At 40.2% G+C, this 16088-nt stretch overlaps 1 protein-coding gene across 1 annotated transcript in view; it reads right to left on the reverse strand.

Annotated features, from left to right (window-relative positions):
* The window catches only part of LOC129709750 (dynein axonemal heavy chain 5-like), a 310815-nt gene that overhangs the window by 272915 nt on the left and 21812 nt on the right, over positions 1–16088 (reverse strand). Inside the window, 5 exon segments of the mRNA XM_055656308.1 lie at positions 2442–2623; positions 2711–2809; positions 2964–3057; positions 4734–4899; positions 8095–8281. Coding sequence (XP_055512283.1) covers positions 2442–2623; positions 2711–2809; positions 2964–3057; positions 4734–4899; positions 8095–8281 — 728 coding nt within the window.

The raw sequence follows: 16088 nt of genomic DNA on the forward strand, positions 1-16088 counted from the left end.
TACACATTACTTATTGCTGGTTTGTTTTACTGCCTACAGAATTCTAAGGGAGCTACCAGTCAGACCAAAACTAAACAATTTAGACTGTATGTTTCTGTTTGAATTGAGTAGTTTCACTTCTACAAATTTTCTATTTAATGATCCAGCCAAAAATCCCTCACAAACCTTCACTGAATTAGATCTGAACATGGTTTCTGAATATTGCTCATTTTAAGCATTTTATATTTTGAATTATAAGAGTAAACACAACTAAAAGGTCTTTCTTTTTCAGCAGTGTCACTGATCATTTCTAATGCTAAATCTCAACCGCAATTCATTATCCATACCTGCAAAATTAATTATTGAACCCGTAACTACATTAGAAGCTACTATTTTTGAAGATATATCGGGAAAGGAAAGTTCTCACTTTCGCAACACCCAGGGGGGTAACAAAACCATTCTTTACAATTAACAATCAGCAACTAACTGGGTCCAGAATTTACAAGGCTCAGGGGTTGGAGATTGTTCCGTTCTATTAAATATTTCAAATCAACAGATGTAAGTTTATAGCCACATTAAAAAAAAATGAACACCAATGCCAGGAGAGTACCAAAGAATTATGCTCATTAAGCTAACAGGAATGCCAATGTGGTCTGTCAATATGTTAATTCCCTCCCAGATTGCAAGTTTTGTTTAAAATACTTTTTCATGTCAGAAGGCAGAAATTAGTTTTGTTTATGAGTATTCAGGGGAATATACACAGAGATTCTAAAAATCCCCTATTCTAATGTTACTTCTAAAACAAAGGCTGTAAATCTGGAAGAGTTCTAAGTGATCGTATGAAGTACCTGTGTATCAGTGTTGAATCTACAAAACTCTAGTTTACTTGTGCAGTCAGAAGTCAGCAAACGTGGTTCATGGCAGTTTCCTGAATGGTTGATTGGCTGCAGCACCTTTCCCTACCCCCAACATAGGTGTTGATATAAAACATGGTGGGATGAAGTAGTTACTCTTACTGCCACCATTCCTGTTCCATAAACATTCTTAACAAACCTCCATAGTCTTAGCATTGGGATTGGAGAGAGGAGGTTCACAGTCTGACCATTTTTTGTAAACAATGCGCATTACAATGTTCCCAGGCCACCAATCATTCAAATCTTGGCCAGATTGGAAGAAAGATTTTACAAAGGAATTTACTGCAAGCTGTACTTCCCTCTCAATGTCAGTATATTAATTCAATTCAAGATGAATCAACGTGGAATAGACAAAAAAGCAAAAATGAAAGAATGATCTACAAGCAAAAAATGAAATCACGATCTTCCTACAACACTCCTTCTGTACAGTCAACACACAATAAATTAATGTTCATGATTTTAAATATATTAGTCTAAAATATCCTCTATTGTGCTGCATGATAAAGTTACTGATTCACTTTTTTTCCTCCTTGGGAATTCATGAGCTCTGATTTATTTGCAACCACAAGTTTGTGAACTGTCCCTCCCTAGAGTCTGTAAAAGGTAAAACAACCAATAGACAAGGAATAGGGAATTAAAGCATGTGTATTGAATATTCTGCACCTCAACACAACATGCATTATTGCTCCCAGTTGAACACTGCGCAATAAAGGTCACAAGAATAAATTTACAAATGGGAAATGGTACACTGGAGCATTAGTCAGGTCTCAGCTGAAGTTGGAGTTATTATGCATTCCAGTGAATGTTGCAGGTGTGAATGCTGCCGTGTTTTTTGAGGACTTCAATTTTAGTGTGAAAACATTCTTGAAAATTCCCAATAACTATTCACAAACTGACCTCATTAGTGAGTACTATTTATTTTTAAAATACTAAAAAATACATAATGTACAATATAATAGAAAAAGTCATTGCCCAGATTGAAAAAATTACAAATATTACAAAACAAAATTTGAAACTTGCCTTCTCACCTGAACTTCTTAAATTAGTTAAGCATTTCTAATCTATCACTATTGAGACACTGAATTAGGAAATGCAGCCCAACAACATGAAAGATTCGGTCCAACTACAGATCAGTCTAGCACCTGGGAGAGGTCAGTCTGAGGGCTGGAATATGGAAGTCATTCCAGCATGTGGAGAGGTCAGTCAGTAGGAGGCACTAGAGAGACCATTCTGTGCGCAGGGTTCGAGAGGTCAATCCACTCCCGTTTCAGGAATGCCTACTTTTTTAGCCCTTTAAAATAAATTCCCTGTAAATCCGCTTATATACTGTATTTTATGATGAATCACATTGTTGCAGCTGAGCATAAGGAACTTCACTTTGCATTATACTTGCTGTGGAACTTATTGATCAAGCAATATTTCAGATATTCGTTAATGTGTATTATTCTTTAATTTTTGTGCTCAGCAAATTTATGAAAGATTTGGTTACAAATAATTATTGTGCAATGAAAAACATCTGTATTCTCCAAAAGTAGATAATGTGATTACCTGTCATGCTCCCATATTTTTCCAACACCCTGACAGAGGTACTTTTTGCACGTGCTAATCATTTGATTGGTAACCTTGATAAAGAGAGAAGTCATATGTTCTGATGTGTTGTAGTACTTTGAAATGCTGTGGATCATCCGAATACTGTTCATCAAGTTGGGAACATGTTCAACCATGGTGGCCTGAAACAATAAATGTTTAAATATATTCTCTTTATATTATATACTTTGTTTAAGTAGAGTAGAATCCATCAGAATATTTCAACCAACCGGTGTGCACTTGGCAAGAGGTCCAAAGAATTTGTCCAGTGTGTAGAGATATTTCACATTATCTTTACCCTCATTTGCTGCATCAGTAATATTGCTATCCTAAACCAAAGGAAAATGAAAGATTATTACAAGGAATTGACATCCTCTATAATTTATTTGATGAAAGAATGTACAATTATTTTCATGCACACATTTCATTAAAAATACTAGAACATATTTGCCTAATAAAGTCAGTTTAAAAAGTAAAAGTTACCAGTTTTCTCCAATGTTTCAATGATCTGGATTTTGCAACCTGAAGAATGCCTATTACTCTTCTTACTTGAGGACTCTTAATTTGATCAAGGAGGCTAAAATAAAATAATACAAATAAATTGTCTTAAAGGCACTGTTGAATTCCTGAAGGATATTAATGAAATAATTGTGATAAATTAAAGCTAACAGCCTGGAAGTACCATTTGACCAGAGTCATTAATTGTTTAGTAGGTGGAAGTGAAAATTTGAGAAATACTGCCTGGCTTCCATGAAGTATACCAGGGTCTCTTCTCCTTATTGCAAATTTGTTTGTTTTTAATTCATATTTGAAATCTGATCAGTGCTGCCAAAGCAATATTGATTCCATTAGAATAAATGTTATGAAAATTTGCAGAGGATTAGTGACACTAAGACATTAACAGGGCAAATAACGTACTTCATACTTAATTGTTATTTATAATGTTATCTATGTTCAATTAAACAATGAATTCAGTCAGTGGTCAGTTACCCTGACATAAAGTAAAGTTCTAACAAAATAATGCAACAAATAAATATTTCTTGTTTCAGTTGGTAGATTAATTAGAAATTTTGTTCCAGAAATATTGAATAATGCTCCCCCGAAAAATATCAAAGAATCGTATTTTGTTTGGAAAACTATACAGTTATCAATAAAGAAGCAAATGACACAAACCTAATGCGATATTCCCAAAATAGAACAAAAGGAATAAAAGAGAAGGTTTTACTGTGGAAACAGCAATTTATTTCCCTGAAAATCGAGAGCATGAAAAAAGCTTTTTAAACCCGCTACTGGAGGTGCTGCATAAATAATTCAAAAGCTCTTGCTTTTTATATAAATATATTTGATTGGATCATATCTCAATCCACAGAGTGTGATTTGTAAAAAAAAAAAAATAGAAAAAAGGAAACAGAATGTCATCATAAGTCAACTGAAACAGTTGATGCATGTCAGTTCTTTAATTCCCATTGCAGGTATGTGACATTTGCACGGCAGAAAAAAAGCTAAGTTAAAAAGAAAATGCATTTCTTTATTCAGCCAAAATAAAAACCACAAAACACTGGAATATCTATCACCAGTTGTGTTCAAAAATGAAATCCCCAGGGTTTCAACTAGATTAGAACCACAATGAAAAACAGTCCAATTTCTGCTTTTCTCTGCATCTGGCTGATCTTTAGCAGTAGTCCAAGATGAGTTTTGTGCTTCTACAATTTGACACATTCTTGGTGTGCCACAGAGTCAGCCTCATGCATGAACAGCTTTTGAAAGGATATTGCATAAAACCTAAGACTTCCATCATGTCAGAAAAGTGCCACAAATATCATTTATTAGACCCCAAACAAAGTGTGGCACAAGAACAAATAAATGCAATTATTGAAAGGGAGGGGCCATTACAAAAAAAAAATAGGAGCAGACCTCCCCACCACAACCATTTCTCCATCCTCTAGGTAAAACATTCACAGCAATATTAAAATTAGGATTTATACTCCAGTACAACATTGAAAGAGGTGTTTATACGTACTAACATGTATGGATGTCCTCAGTGTGCAAAAGGCATAGAACACACTTCAGAACTGCACATGCAATAACATATGACACCAGCACTCAAAGCAATAAAGTATATCTAATGTATTTTTGTCTATATTTTCTCCATAATTTTCAGTCCCATTTTTCAAACCAATGTCAATTGACATACAGGTAAAGACAATCAATTAAATAAATTGCACAATGAGCTGAAACTATATCAGAACATACCTATTAAACTTTGCCATCTTCATCTTCCAATGATCCAATTCTGCTGAGGGCCCAATGTCATCTGCCTCTTTTCTCATTTGCTCACTTTCAGCTAAGACTTGTTCAATTTGTTTACACCATGACATTAACACTCCCTCAAGTTGCTCCACACATTCAGTGTTGTTAGCTAGGAGTTAAAAAGTAATCTCTATTGAATTTAATTTATTCAAATAATATTTTGATCCATGCAAAGTAATTAAAGAACTTTGTAAACCTGTTAAAAAGTGAAGAACTTATTTTGCTTATGACTTAATCAAGGAATTGACTAAAATATATGAACAAAGTAAAAAGAATTAGGCCATTCATTTTTTTCGTGCCAGCTCTGCCATCCTAAAAAAGCTTGGCTGGTGTTTGAACTTAATGACACTATCGTAAAGAAAGCCCACCGATACCTCTACTTCCTTGGAAGATTGAGGAGATTTGGTATACCAATGAATACCCTCTAGAACTACTACAGGTGTACGGTGTAGAGCATCCAACTCGAACATCCAGGAAACTGGTGGACACTGCCTGGTCCATCACGGGTACTGACTACCACACCATCCATGAGGCACTGCCATCGGAAAGAACGTATAGGGGTATGAAAAAAATGACCTCCAGGTTCAGGAGCAGCTTCTTCCCAACAACCTGAGAAACATAGAAAAATAGGTGCAGGAGTAGGCCATTTGGCCGTTCGAGTCAGCACTGCCATTCAATATGATCATGGCTGATCATCTAAAATCAGTACCCCGTTCCTGCATTTTTCCCCATATCCCATGATTCCTTCAGCCCGAAGAGCTAAATCTAACTCTCTCTTGAAACCTTCAGGCTATTGAACAGTACAAATACCAATTAAACTACAAACTGGCTTGGTTGCACAAAGAACTTTGGGACCTTTTGTTTTGTTTTACACTAATATTGTTTTTTCCCGTTATTTAATATTTTTTTGATTTTATTATGTTATCTATTGAGCACCATGCTTATAGAACTATCATGCTGCAGCAAGTATGAATATCACTGTTCTGATCGGTACATATGACAATTAAACTCTCTTGACTCTTGATCATGGATTCTCTTAATATCCAAAAATCTATCAATCTCTTTCATAAATATACTAATTGAATAAACTTCCTTGTTAATCCCCTTTAACCGTTCCTCCACTCACTTTAAAGGTATGTGCTCCAGTATTTAACATTGGGGGAAAGACAATCAACCCAGTTTATCCTTCTCATAATTTTATGTACCGTATTTCCCAGCAATGAAGACGCTATTTTTTACCCAAAAATAAGGCACGTAAATTTACCTGCGTCTTGGAGGCCGAAAGTTAGGTTGTTAGCCAAGAAAGAAAGATAGGCTTGGCTATCTCTCATTGCTGGCAGTTGATCAGAAGCGGCTGTAAAGTGGGAAGCGGCTGTAAAAGGACAGCGCTGCTGGGGGTGGGGGGGGGGAGAGTTCCTTTCACAGCCTGTGGGTAGTCTGTCCAGGGGTAAGGTTGCGGGGAGGGCAGGAGCATTGAGAAGGAGGCGGTCAGGGATCATGCCAGCATCCAGCTCAAGAGCGGGTCAGCGGGCATGGATAACAGGACAGCGGGCTGTAGAGCTTACTCCATATGTCAGTGCGAGTAACCTCAATTGATCCCTTGTTCAGGCTGACACAGGAGTAAGCTCCACCGCCCGCTGTGATGTTATCCATCACCCACTGACCCGCTCCGCTCCGCTCCGCTCCGCTCTATGATCTTTGCTCTTGAGCTGGTCCACTCAATGTTCAGACAGAGAGCACTGCCAGAGGTGAACGGGCCGGCAGAAGGCGCTGAGATGGCAATCTGTTCCGCTGTCCTGTGATGGCGGCCACTCATAGCCACGCGAGCTACTTCCCTCCCCGACCAAAATATGGTGGCTCCGTGCCCGGAGCGTCGCGACAGCTGTGAGTGAGTGGGTTACTGGCATGAACCCCGACCCCCTCCTTCTCAACGCTCCTGCCCAACCCACAACTTTACCCCTGGCTAGACTCCCCACATGCTGTGAAAGGAACTCTCCCCCCAATTGGTCCCTTGAACCAGTATAGTCATTCAATAAGATGACAACTGATTCAACTTGTCCCGGTGTGCTCCCGTTTTTCCCACCATCTTTCCACCTGCCGTCACGCTCCACCCCCCCACCCATTCAGTAATTCAGAAAGAAGGAGATTTGGAAGCCTTGGGCAAATTGAATTGTTACTTTATTTATTTTTATTTTTTTTTTACGGAGAGGAGAACAATATGCGCATGCGCGGTTAAAGATTTTTTAAAGCCGACTGACTGTCATATTACTCATTATGAAGTCCTTGACAGTGAATCCCATGGGCAATCACTACCAAAGTGTCTGCCCACACAGTCAGTACATCTCTCCTACACTTGTCTCCCGTACTAAGTCACCCCAACCTCCCCCCCCCCCCCCTCTCCCCCCACGTTTCCCTCCCAACTTCAGTCCCGTCCCGACCCCCTGGGAAATTGAAGGGAGTGACAATCAACTGCCACGGATAAAAAATAATGTCATACACAAGAACGGGCAGATGCTGGTTGACGAAAAGTGAACACACAGTGCTGGAGTAACACAAAGACGCAGCAGAGTTTTGGAAACGTCATCCCCTCACCCATTCCTTCTCTCCAGAGATGCTGCCTGTCCGGTGAGTTAAAGAGTGCCCACCGTAGACTCACGAGTCGCTACAGTAAACTCACGGGCTACTACGTTCTTACAACGAGTTTAAAAGTTAAACATTTTTATTTCAAGAGTAAATTTGACTCGTGGAAATCTTTCATCATGTTGAAAGATTTTCACGAGTTAACAAGTTTCCCGAGAACCTGCCGTTAGCGTTACGAGTTCCGACGTTCCCGCTACGTTAATTCTACGTGATTACCGTGAGTTTTGATTTGTTTTAAACTCGGGATTACTCGGGGGTGGACTCGCACCTTGAGACAGGGCCATTAGTGTGGGAGACCAGCACGTAGCTAAAGGATCGCCCTTTATTTTATTGAATAGCATAGCAGATAGTTCTTGGGCTCTTGTCATCTCTCCACAACTGTGGTTAACCAGCAGAATTTCTGGCTTCGTAAGCTGACAGATGATAGAAATGTATCAACTGGCCCATAGATTTTCGGGTTCCATATATTAATTTTCAGCATATTACTAATAGCATTACATAAGATTTATTTCAAAGTAGGGAACTATTAAATAATTTGGCATACCTAAAGAAACATAGCATATCTGCATTGATAGTTTATAACAATAAATCATAAAAATAAAATGATTGGAACAATTCAGTGGAATGCTTAAAGCTACAACAATTATCAATAAAGAAAGGATACCTGCAATCAAATAGTCTGAGGGACTATGCAGATCATCAATGTTGTAGGCTGTGGTAACCTCTGCAAGAATAATTTGCCTTTCCATATTTTTCCTGGCTGTGGTCAAATTGCCAACAAAGTTGTCCAAGGATTCAAAGAACTCCTGAATCTGAGCATTCTTTAGTCCTTCTTTAATAGATCCCCAATTCTATTCATTGGTAAGAGAACTGAATGTTAATAACATCAACAAATCTTTCAAAATACATTAAAACCTTTTATTGTAATGAGTTTTACATTTTAAATAAAGCCGAGATTTCTGGTCTGTTTTTACTGTAAATCAATGCAGCATCATTCAATAAATTCAATCTCGGTGCTGTAGCATTTGGGAACAAATTACAGTCACAGGACTTCATCCTTAGTTTTAGGTTCTGTAAAAGGTGGGGAAATATAGAATTGCTTCCATAGCATTGCTGTGGGCAGCTCAATACAAAAACAAAATAGCTGCTGATTCATTTGTGTAGTAGTTCTTAAAAGGCTGCTGATTCCTTTTAATGTTGTGGTTAACTTTGGATAAAATAGCGATTAGAGAATTTCCGGAATATCTGCCTGCTGTAAGGATTCTTTGAATGTTCTGCTGGAAGAGGTACAACATGAAATTGTATGCGTTTGACACCATATGTCTCCCTTTAAGCCAAAATACACAAACTCCATACCAGTGCCCAACAACAAGCAGGTTTGAAGAAGGGTCTCGACCCGAAACATCATCCAGTCCTTCTTTGCAGAGATGCTGCCTGTCCCGCTGAGATACTCCAGCATTTTGTGCCTACCAACAAGCAGGATAAGACTAACCCACCAATTATAGCCCAATCAGCCTTCATCCAGTAGCTAACAGACTACCAAGTAGCATTTTTCTTTCTTTCTCTCAAGACCACCAGGCTCCTGAATTTACCACAGCCTTTCTTCAAGCAAGGACAAAAGAGGTGAACTCCAGAGGCGGTGAAAATGGCTGTCCATTCGCATATCTTCAGATAGTGAATCATTTTGCATCCATACAGCCAAACTCATACATTATCCATGTTGGACCATCATGTGATTGGTTACTATATTCCTTATGTTGTACAATGCCAATGCATTAAAGACAGCTTAACTACCTCTATCTGATGTTCAGTGGTAATACCATATTCAAATTTCCACCAGTGATCAGAACTCAACTAGAAAAAAACAAATAAATGCAATGACTATTTGGAAAGGTCAGAGTTGCGTATTCTGGGTAGCCAACCTCCCACCTTCCAAAGGCTCTCCGACCACAAGACATACATAATTGAGTCATAGTCATAGACTGGTGCAGCATAGAAACAGTCCCTATGGCCCATTACATCTATTCTGACCATCATGCCCATCTACACTAATCCCACTTGCATGCATTAATTCCATATCATTCTCTGCCCTGCTCATTCAAACAAAATGCTTCTCATACAGTATGTTGTTATTGTTCCTGGCTTCACCACCTCCTTTGGTAGTTCATTCCAGATGTGTGAAACATTTCTGTGATTCAATTGTGTGAAACATTTCAGCCTCATATCCCCTTTAAAACGCCTCCCTTTCACCTTAAACCTATATCCGCTAGTTTTAAACATCCCTACCATGAGAAACAGACCCTAGCTATTTACTGTATCTGTCTCTAATAATTTCATATACCTTCATTACGTCATGTCTGTCTCCTACATTTCAACGCAAACAAAGCCAGGCTATCACGCTCTCTAATCCAAGCAACACCCTTGTGAAACATTGTTGTACCCTTTCTAGCGTAATTACATCCTTCCTATTGACCAGAACTGCACACGCTGCTCCTAATGCAGCCAAAGCAATGTTTTGTATAAATAAAACATGACATCCCAATACAACTTAACCTAACATGACTTCCCATTGTAACATGACATCCAAGTACAACTGTAACATTATGTAAAGAATATGATGCAACACTCTCAATTAGTTGGCATGAACACATCCATAGCAGTGTCTACGGAGGTCACTTTTTAGGACACAACAATCTAATTGATTGACATCCTATCCCCTAATTTAACCACTCTGTCACCACAGGTAGATAGAAATCTACAGGGTGTATTGCAGCAACCTAACCAATAATTTGATAAAGTATTTCAAACTCACAGTCTCCACCATGTGGAAGGACAAACCCACCAGTACTTGGAAACATAATCATGTCCAAGTGATTCAGCCAGATAGCACTGAATTTGAATGCACACCATAATTTTGCTGGGAGAAAAGTTTGGAACTCTACTTACCGTTCATCCTACAGATTGCATTGATAGACCTCTCTGCTCAAGGGTAGCAAGGGAGAGGCAATAAATGACTACATTGCATCAACACTCACATCCCAAAATTGCCACCACAGGAAATTGAATTAGGAAGCTTTTTCTTCTGTACTGTTTTGTTAAACATGCCTCTTTCCAGTCTTATTAACATGAAGTTCCTGCAGCGGTTGGCGGCGCGACTCACTGTTGCAGCGGCCCCTTAAGCCTGTCTGTCTTTTTTTATTTTTTTTGTCTAGTCAGATGTAGTTGTTGTGTTTTTTTATACTGTTTTTAACTGTGTTTATGTGGGGGCCGGGGGGGGGAGGAGGAAACTTTAAAAAAATCTCTTCCCTGCACGGGAGACCCGACTTTTTCCCTGTTGGTTCTCCGTTGTTGTTGGGGCCTAGCACCGTGGAGCGGCCTCCAACCGGAACGACCTGGGGGCTCCAGTCGCGGAGCCTGCGGAGCTGCGGACTTCCCATCATGTGGCTGGCCGGCCTCGGAGCGTGGGGAGCGGTGGTGGCTCGCTGCTGCGGCCCGACCCCGGAGCTCGGAGGATCCAACTGCAGCCGCAGGTCCGGTGGACTGGGACATCGGGAGCTCGTGGGTCCGGGTGGGAGAACGCTTTCCGGAGCTCCCGCAATGCGACTTCTCCAGCGGGGTTGGAACGGCCCGGAGCGGAGCCGTACATCGCCTGGCGCGGCCTAAAATGGCCGTGGTACATACCATCGCCCGCCTGGGGATTCAACATCGGGCTTCAACATCAGGAGAAAAATGGAGAGCAGGGGAGAGAAAAGACTTTGCTTTCCATCACAGTGAGGAGGAGGTTCACTGTGATGGATGTTTGTGTGAATTAAATTGGTTGTGTGTCTAGTAGGAATCGTTTTTTGTTTGTATTGCTGTAGAAACAGAGTTTCGTTTGAGCCTTACTGAGGTTCAAATGACAATAAATATTGTATTGAATTGTATTGTAAGTGTATTCCATGTCACAACAGTAACATGCACACAACAATAAAGTGCACATCAGCATACTTGTTCACATTGTAATACAATTTTCCATGAAGAAGTAAAAATTCACATTTATTACATGGAAACATAGAAACATAGACAATAGGTGCAGGAGTAGGCCATTCGGCCCTTCGAGCCTGCACCGCCATTCAATATGATCATGGCTGATCATCCAACTCAGTATCCTGTACCTGCCTTCTCTCCATACCCCCGATTCCTTTAGCCACAAGGCCCACATCTAACTCCCTCTTAAATATAGCCAATAAACTGGCCTCAACTACCTTCTGTGGCAGAGAATTCCACAGATTCACCACTCTCTGTGTAAAAAATGATTTTCTCATCTCGGTCCTAAAAGACTTCCCTCTTATCGCGTCCAAGATATCCTGAAATGGGAGGGAGAGGAGCCTGAGGTTGTGGTACATATAGCTACCAACGACATAGGTAGAAAAAGAGAAGAGGTCCTGAAAGAAGAATTTAGGGAGTTAGGTAGAGAGTTAAGGAGAAGGACTGCAAAGGTAACAATCTCAGGACTACTGCCTGTGCCACGCGACAGTGAGAGTAGGAATGGAGCGAGAAGGAGGATAAATGCGTGGATGAGGGACTGGTGCAGTGGGTATGGATTCAAGTTTCTGGATCATTGGGACCTCTTTTGGGGAAGGTGTGACCTGTACAGAAAGGACGGGTTGCACTTGAACTCGAGGGGGACCAATATCCTGGCGGGGAGATTTGCAAAGGCTACTGGGGAGACATTAAACTAGAACGGTTGGGGGGGAGGGACTCAAATTGCGAAAGCTAGCAGTCAGTGTGTGAGGCAGGAGGCAGAGAATGGTAGCACTCTGACCCAAAATGTAGGGAAGAGAGAAGAAAAAGACAATAAACAGAGAATAAGAGATGGTGGGTTTCTTAAATGTGTATATTTTAATGCTAGGAGCATTGTAAGAAAGGTGGATGAACTTAGAGCCTGGATTGACACCTGGAAGTATGATGTTGTGGCAATCAGTGAAACATGGTTGCAGGAGGGCTGCGATTGGAAACTAAATATTCCAGGATTTCGTTGCTTCAGGTGTGATAGAATTGGAGGGGCAAGAGGTGGAGGTGTTGCATTGCTTATCAGGGAAGATATTACAGCAGTGCTTTGGCAGGATAGATTAGAGGGCTCGTCTAGGGAAGCTATTTGGGTGGAACTGAGAAATGGGAAAAGGGTAGCAACACTTATAGGGGTGTATTATAGACCGCCAAATGAGGAGCGAGAATTGGAAGAGTAAATATGTAAGGAGATCGCAGATATTAGTAGTAAGCACAAGGTAGTGATTGTGGGAGATTTCAATTTTCCACACATAGACTGGGAAACACATTCTATAAATGGGCTGGATGGTTTGGAGTTTGTAAAATGTGTGCAGGATAGTTTTTTGCAGCAATACATAGAGGTACCGACTAGAGAAGGGGCGGTGCTGGACCTCCTGTTAGGAAATGAGATGGGACAGGTGGCAGAGGTATGCATTGGGGAACAGTTCGGGTCCAGTGATCACAATACCATTAGCTTCAATATAATTATGGAGAGGGTCAGAACTGGACCTAGGGTTGAGATTTTCGATTGGAGAAAGGCTAACTTTGAGAAGATGCGAAAGGATTTAAAAGGACTAAATTGGGACATTTTGTTTTATGGGAGAGATGTGGAAAAGAAATGGAGGACATTTAAAGGTGAAATTTTAAGAGTACAGAATCTTTATGTTCCTGTTCGGTTGAAAGGAAATAGTAAAAATTGGAAAGAGCCATGGTTTTCAAGGAAAATTGGACATGGTTCGGAAATAGAGAGAGATCTACAGTAATTATAGGCAGCATGGAGTAAATGAGGTGCTTGAGGAGTGTAAAGAATGTAAAAAGAATCTTAAGAAAGAAATTAGAAAAGCTAAAAGATATGAGGTTGCTTTGGCTAGTAAGGTGAAAGTAAATCCAAAGGGTTTCTACAGCTATATTAATAGCAAAAGGATAACGAGGGATAAAATTGGTCCATTAGAGAGTCGGAGTGGACAGCTATCTGCAGAGCCAAAAGAGATGGGGGAGATATTGAACAATTTCTTTTCTTCGGTATTCACCAAGGAGAAGGATATTGAATCATGTGAAGTAAGGGAAACAAGTAGAGTAGCTATGGAAACTATGAGATTCAAAAAAGTGGAAGTACTTACACTTTTGAGAAATATAAAAGTGGATAAGTCTCCAGGTCCAGACAGGATATTCCCTAGGACATTGAAGGAAGTTAGTGTAGAAATAGCAGGGGTTATGACAGAAATATTTCAAATGTCATTAGAAACGGGAATAGTCCCCGAGGATTGGCGTACTGCACATGTCGTGCCATTGTTTAAAAAGGGTTCTAAGAGTAAACCTAGCAATTATAGACCTGTTAGTTTGACGTCAGTGGTGGGCAAATTAATGGAAAGGATACTTAGAGATAATATATATAAGCATCTGGATAAACAGGGTCTGATTAGGAACAGTCAACATGGACTTGTGCCTGGAAGGTCATGTTTGACTAATCTTCTTGAATTTTTTGAAGAGGTTACTCGGGAAATTTATGAGGGTAAAGCAGTGGATGTTGTATATATGGACTTCAAAAGGCCTTTGACAAGGTTCCTCATGGAAGGTTGGTTAAGAAGGTTCAATTGTTGGGTTTTAATGGTGGAGTAGCAAGATGGATTCAACAGTGGCTGAATGGGAGATGCCAGAGAGTAATGGTGGATGGCTGTTTGTCAGGTTGGAGGCCAGTGACTAGTGGGGTGCCACAGGGATCTGTGTTGGGTCCACTGTTGTTTGTCATGTACATCAATGATCTGGATGATGGTGTAGTAAATTGGATTAGTAAGTATGCAGAAGATACTAAGATAGGTGGTGTTGTGGATAATGAAGTAGATTTTCAAAGTATACAGAGAGATTTATGCCAGTTGGAAGAGTGGGCTGAAAGATGGCAGATGGAGTTTAATGCTGATAAATGTGAGGTGCTACATCTTGGCAGGATAAATCAAAATAGGACGTACATGGTAAGTGGTAGGGAATTGAAGAATGCAGTTGAACAGAGGGATCTGGGAATAACTGTGCACAGTTCCCTGAAGGTGGAATCTCATGTAGATAGGGTGGTAAAGAAAGCTTTTGGTGTGCTGGCCTTTATAAATCAGAGCATTGAGTATAGAAGTTGGGATGTAATGTTAAAATTGTACAAACCATTGGTGAGGCCAATTCTGGAGTATGGGGTACAATTTTGGTCGCCTAATTATAGGAAGGATGTCAACAAAATAGAGAGTACAGAGGTGATTTACTATAATGTTGCCTGGGTTTCAGCAACTAATTTTATTCTTTATTCTTTGGAGCGCAGAAGGTTATGGTCTGAGTGCAGGTAGATGGGACTAGGGGAGAATACGTGTTCGGCACGGATTAGAAGGGCCGAGATGGCCTGTTTGCGTGCTGTAATTGCTATATGGTTATATGGTTATCCTTAAACTGTGACCCCTAGTTCTGGACTTCCCCAACATCGGGACTAATCTTCCTGCATCTAGCCTGTCCAACCCCTTAAGAATTTTGTAAGTTTCTATAAAATCCCCCTCAATCTTCTAAATTCTAGCGTGTACAAGCCGAGTCTATCCAGTCTTTCTTCATATGAACGTCCTGCCATCCCAGGAATCAGTCTGGTGAACCTTCTCTGTACTTCCTCTATGGCAAGAATATCTTTCCTCAGATTAGGAGACAAAAACGGTATGCAATACTCCAGGTGTGGTCTCACCAAGATCCTGTACAACTGCAGTAGAACCTCCCTGCTCCTATACTTAAATCTTTTTGCTATGAATGCTAACATACCATTTACTTTCTTCACTGCCTGCTGCACCTGCATGCCTACTTGCAATGACTGGTGTACCATGACACCCAGGTCTTTTTGCATCTCCCCTTTTCCTAATCGGCCACTATTCAGATAATAATCTACTTTCCTGTTTTTGCCACCAAAGTAGATAACCTCACATTTATCCACATTATACTGCATCTGCCATGCATTTGCCCACTCACCCAACCTATCCAAGTCACCTTCCAGCTCCTAGCATCCTAACATTATTGAATGTTTAATATCCAAAGTGAAAAATACTACTGCCAATGTTGATGGACAAATCCTCAGTGCATCTTTATATCAACTGTCCACTAATTTAACATATTCATTGTGCAAATATTAGTTCTGGAAATATCCATTCAGGTTGTTGTTGATTTTCCATCCCAACACCAGATGTCAGTGTGGTGCTCCAATCAAGTTGAAAGACTGAGGTTACACAAAAAAGCTGGAGAAACGCAGCAGGTGCAGCAGCATCTATGGAGCGAAGGAAATGGGCAACGTTTCGGGCCGAAACCCTTCTTCAGTCTGAAGAAGGGTTTCGGCCCGAAACGTTGCCTATTTCCTTCGCTCCATAGATGCTGCTGCACCCGCTGAGTTTCTCCAGCTTTTTTGTGTAACCTTCGATTCTCCAGCATCTGCAGTTCCCTCTTAAACAAGTTGAAAGACTGATATAGTTATGGCATCAGTTCATTCAGAGATAATTAGTAGTTGATTAAAGCTTTCCCTCATGAACTATTATGTTTGATTTTAATCATATAGAAACTTAATTTGCAATATATTTTATTAAAATGTGTGTCAAACCCACACTTAATTAATTTTCTCTTCAA

Source organism: Leucoraja erinacea, chromosome 2 (genome assembly GCF_028641065.1).
Source record: "Leucoraja erinacea ecotype New England chromosome 2, Leri_hhj_1, whole genome shotgun sequence".
In the NCBI taxonomy this organism is placed as follows: domain Eukaryota; kingdom Metazoa; phylum Chordata; class Chondrichthyes; order Rajiformes; family Rajidae; genus Leucoraja; species Leucoraja erinaceus.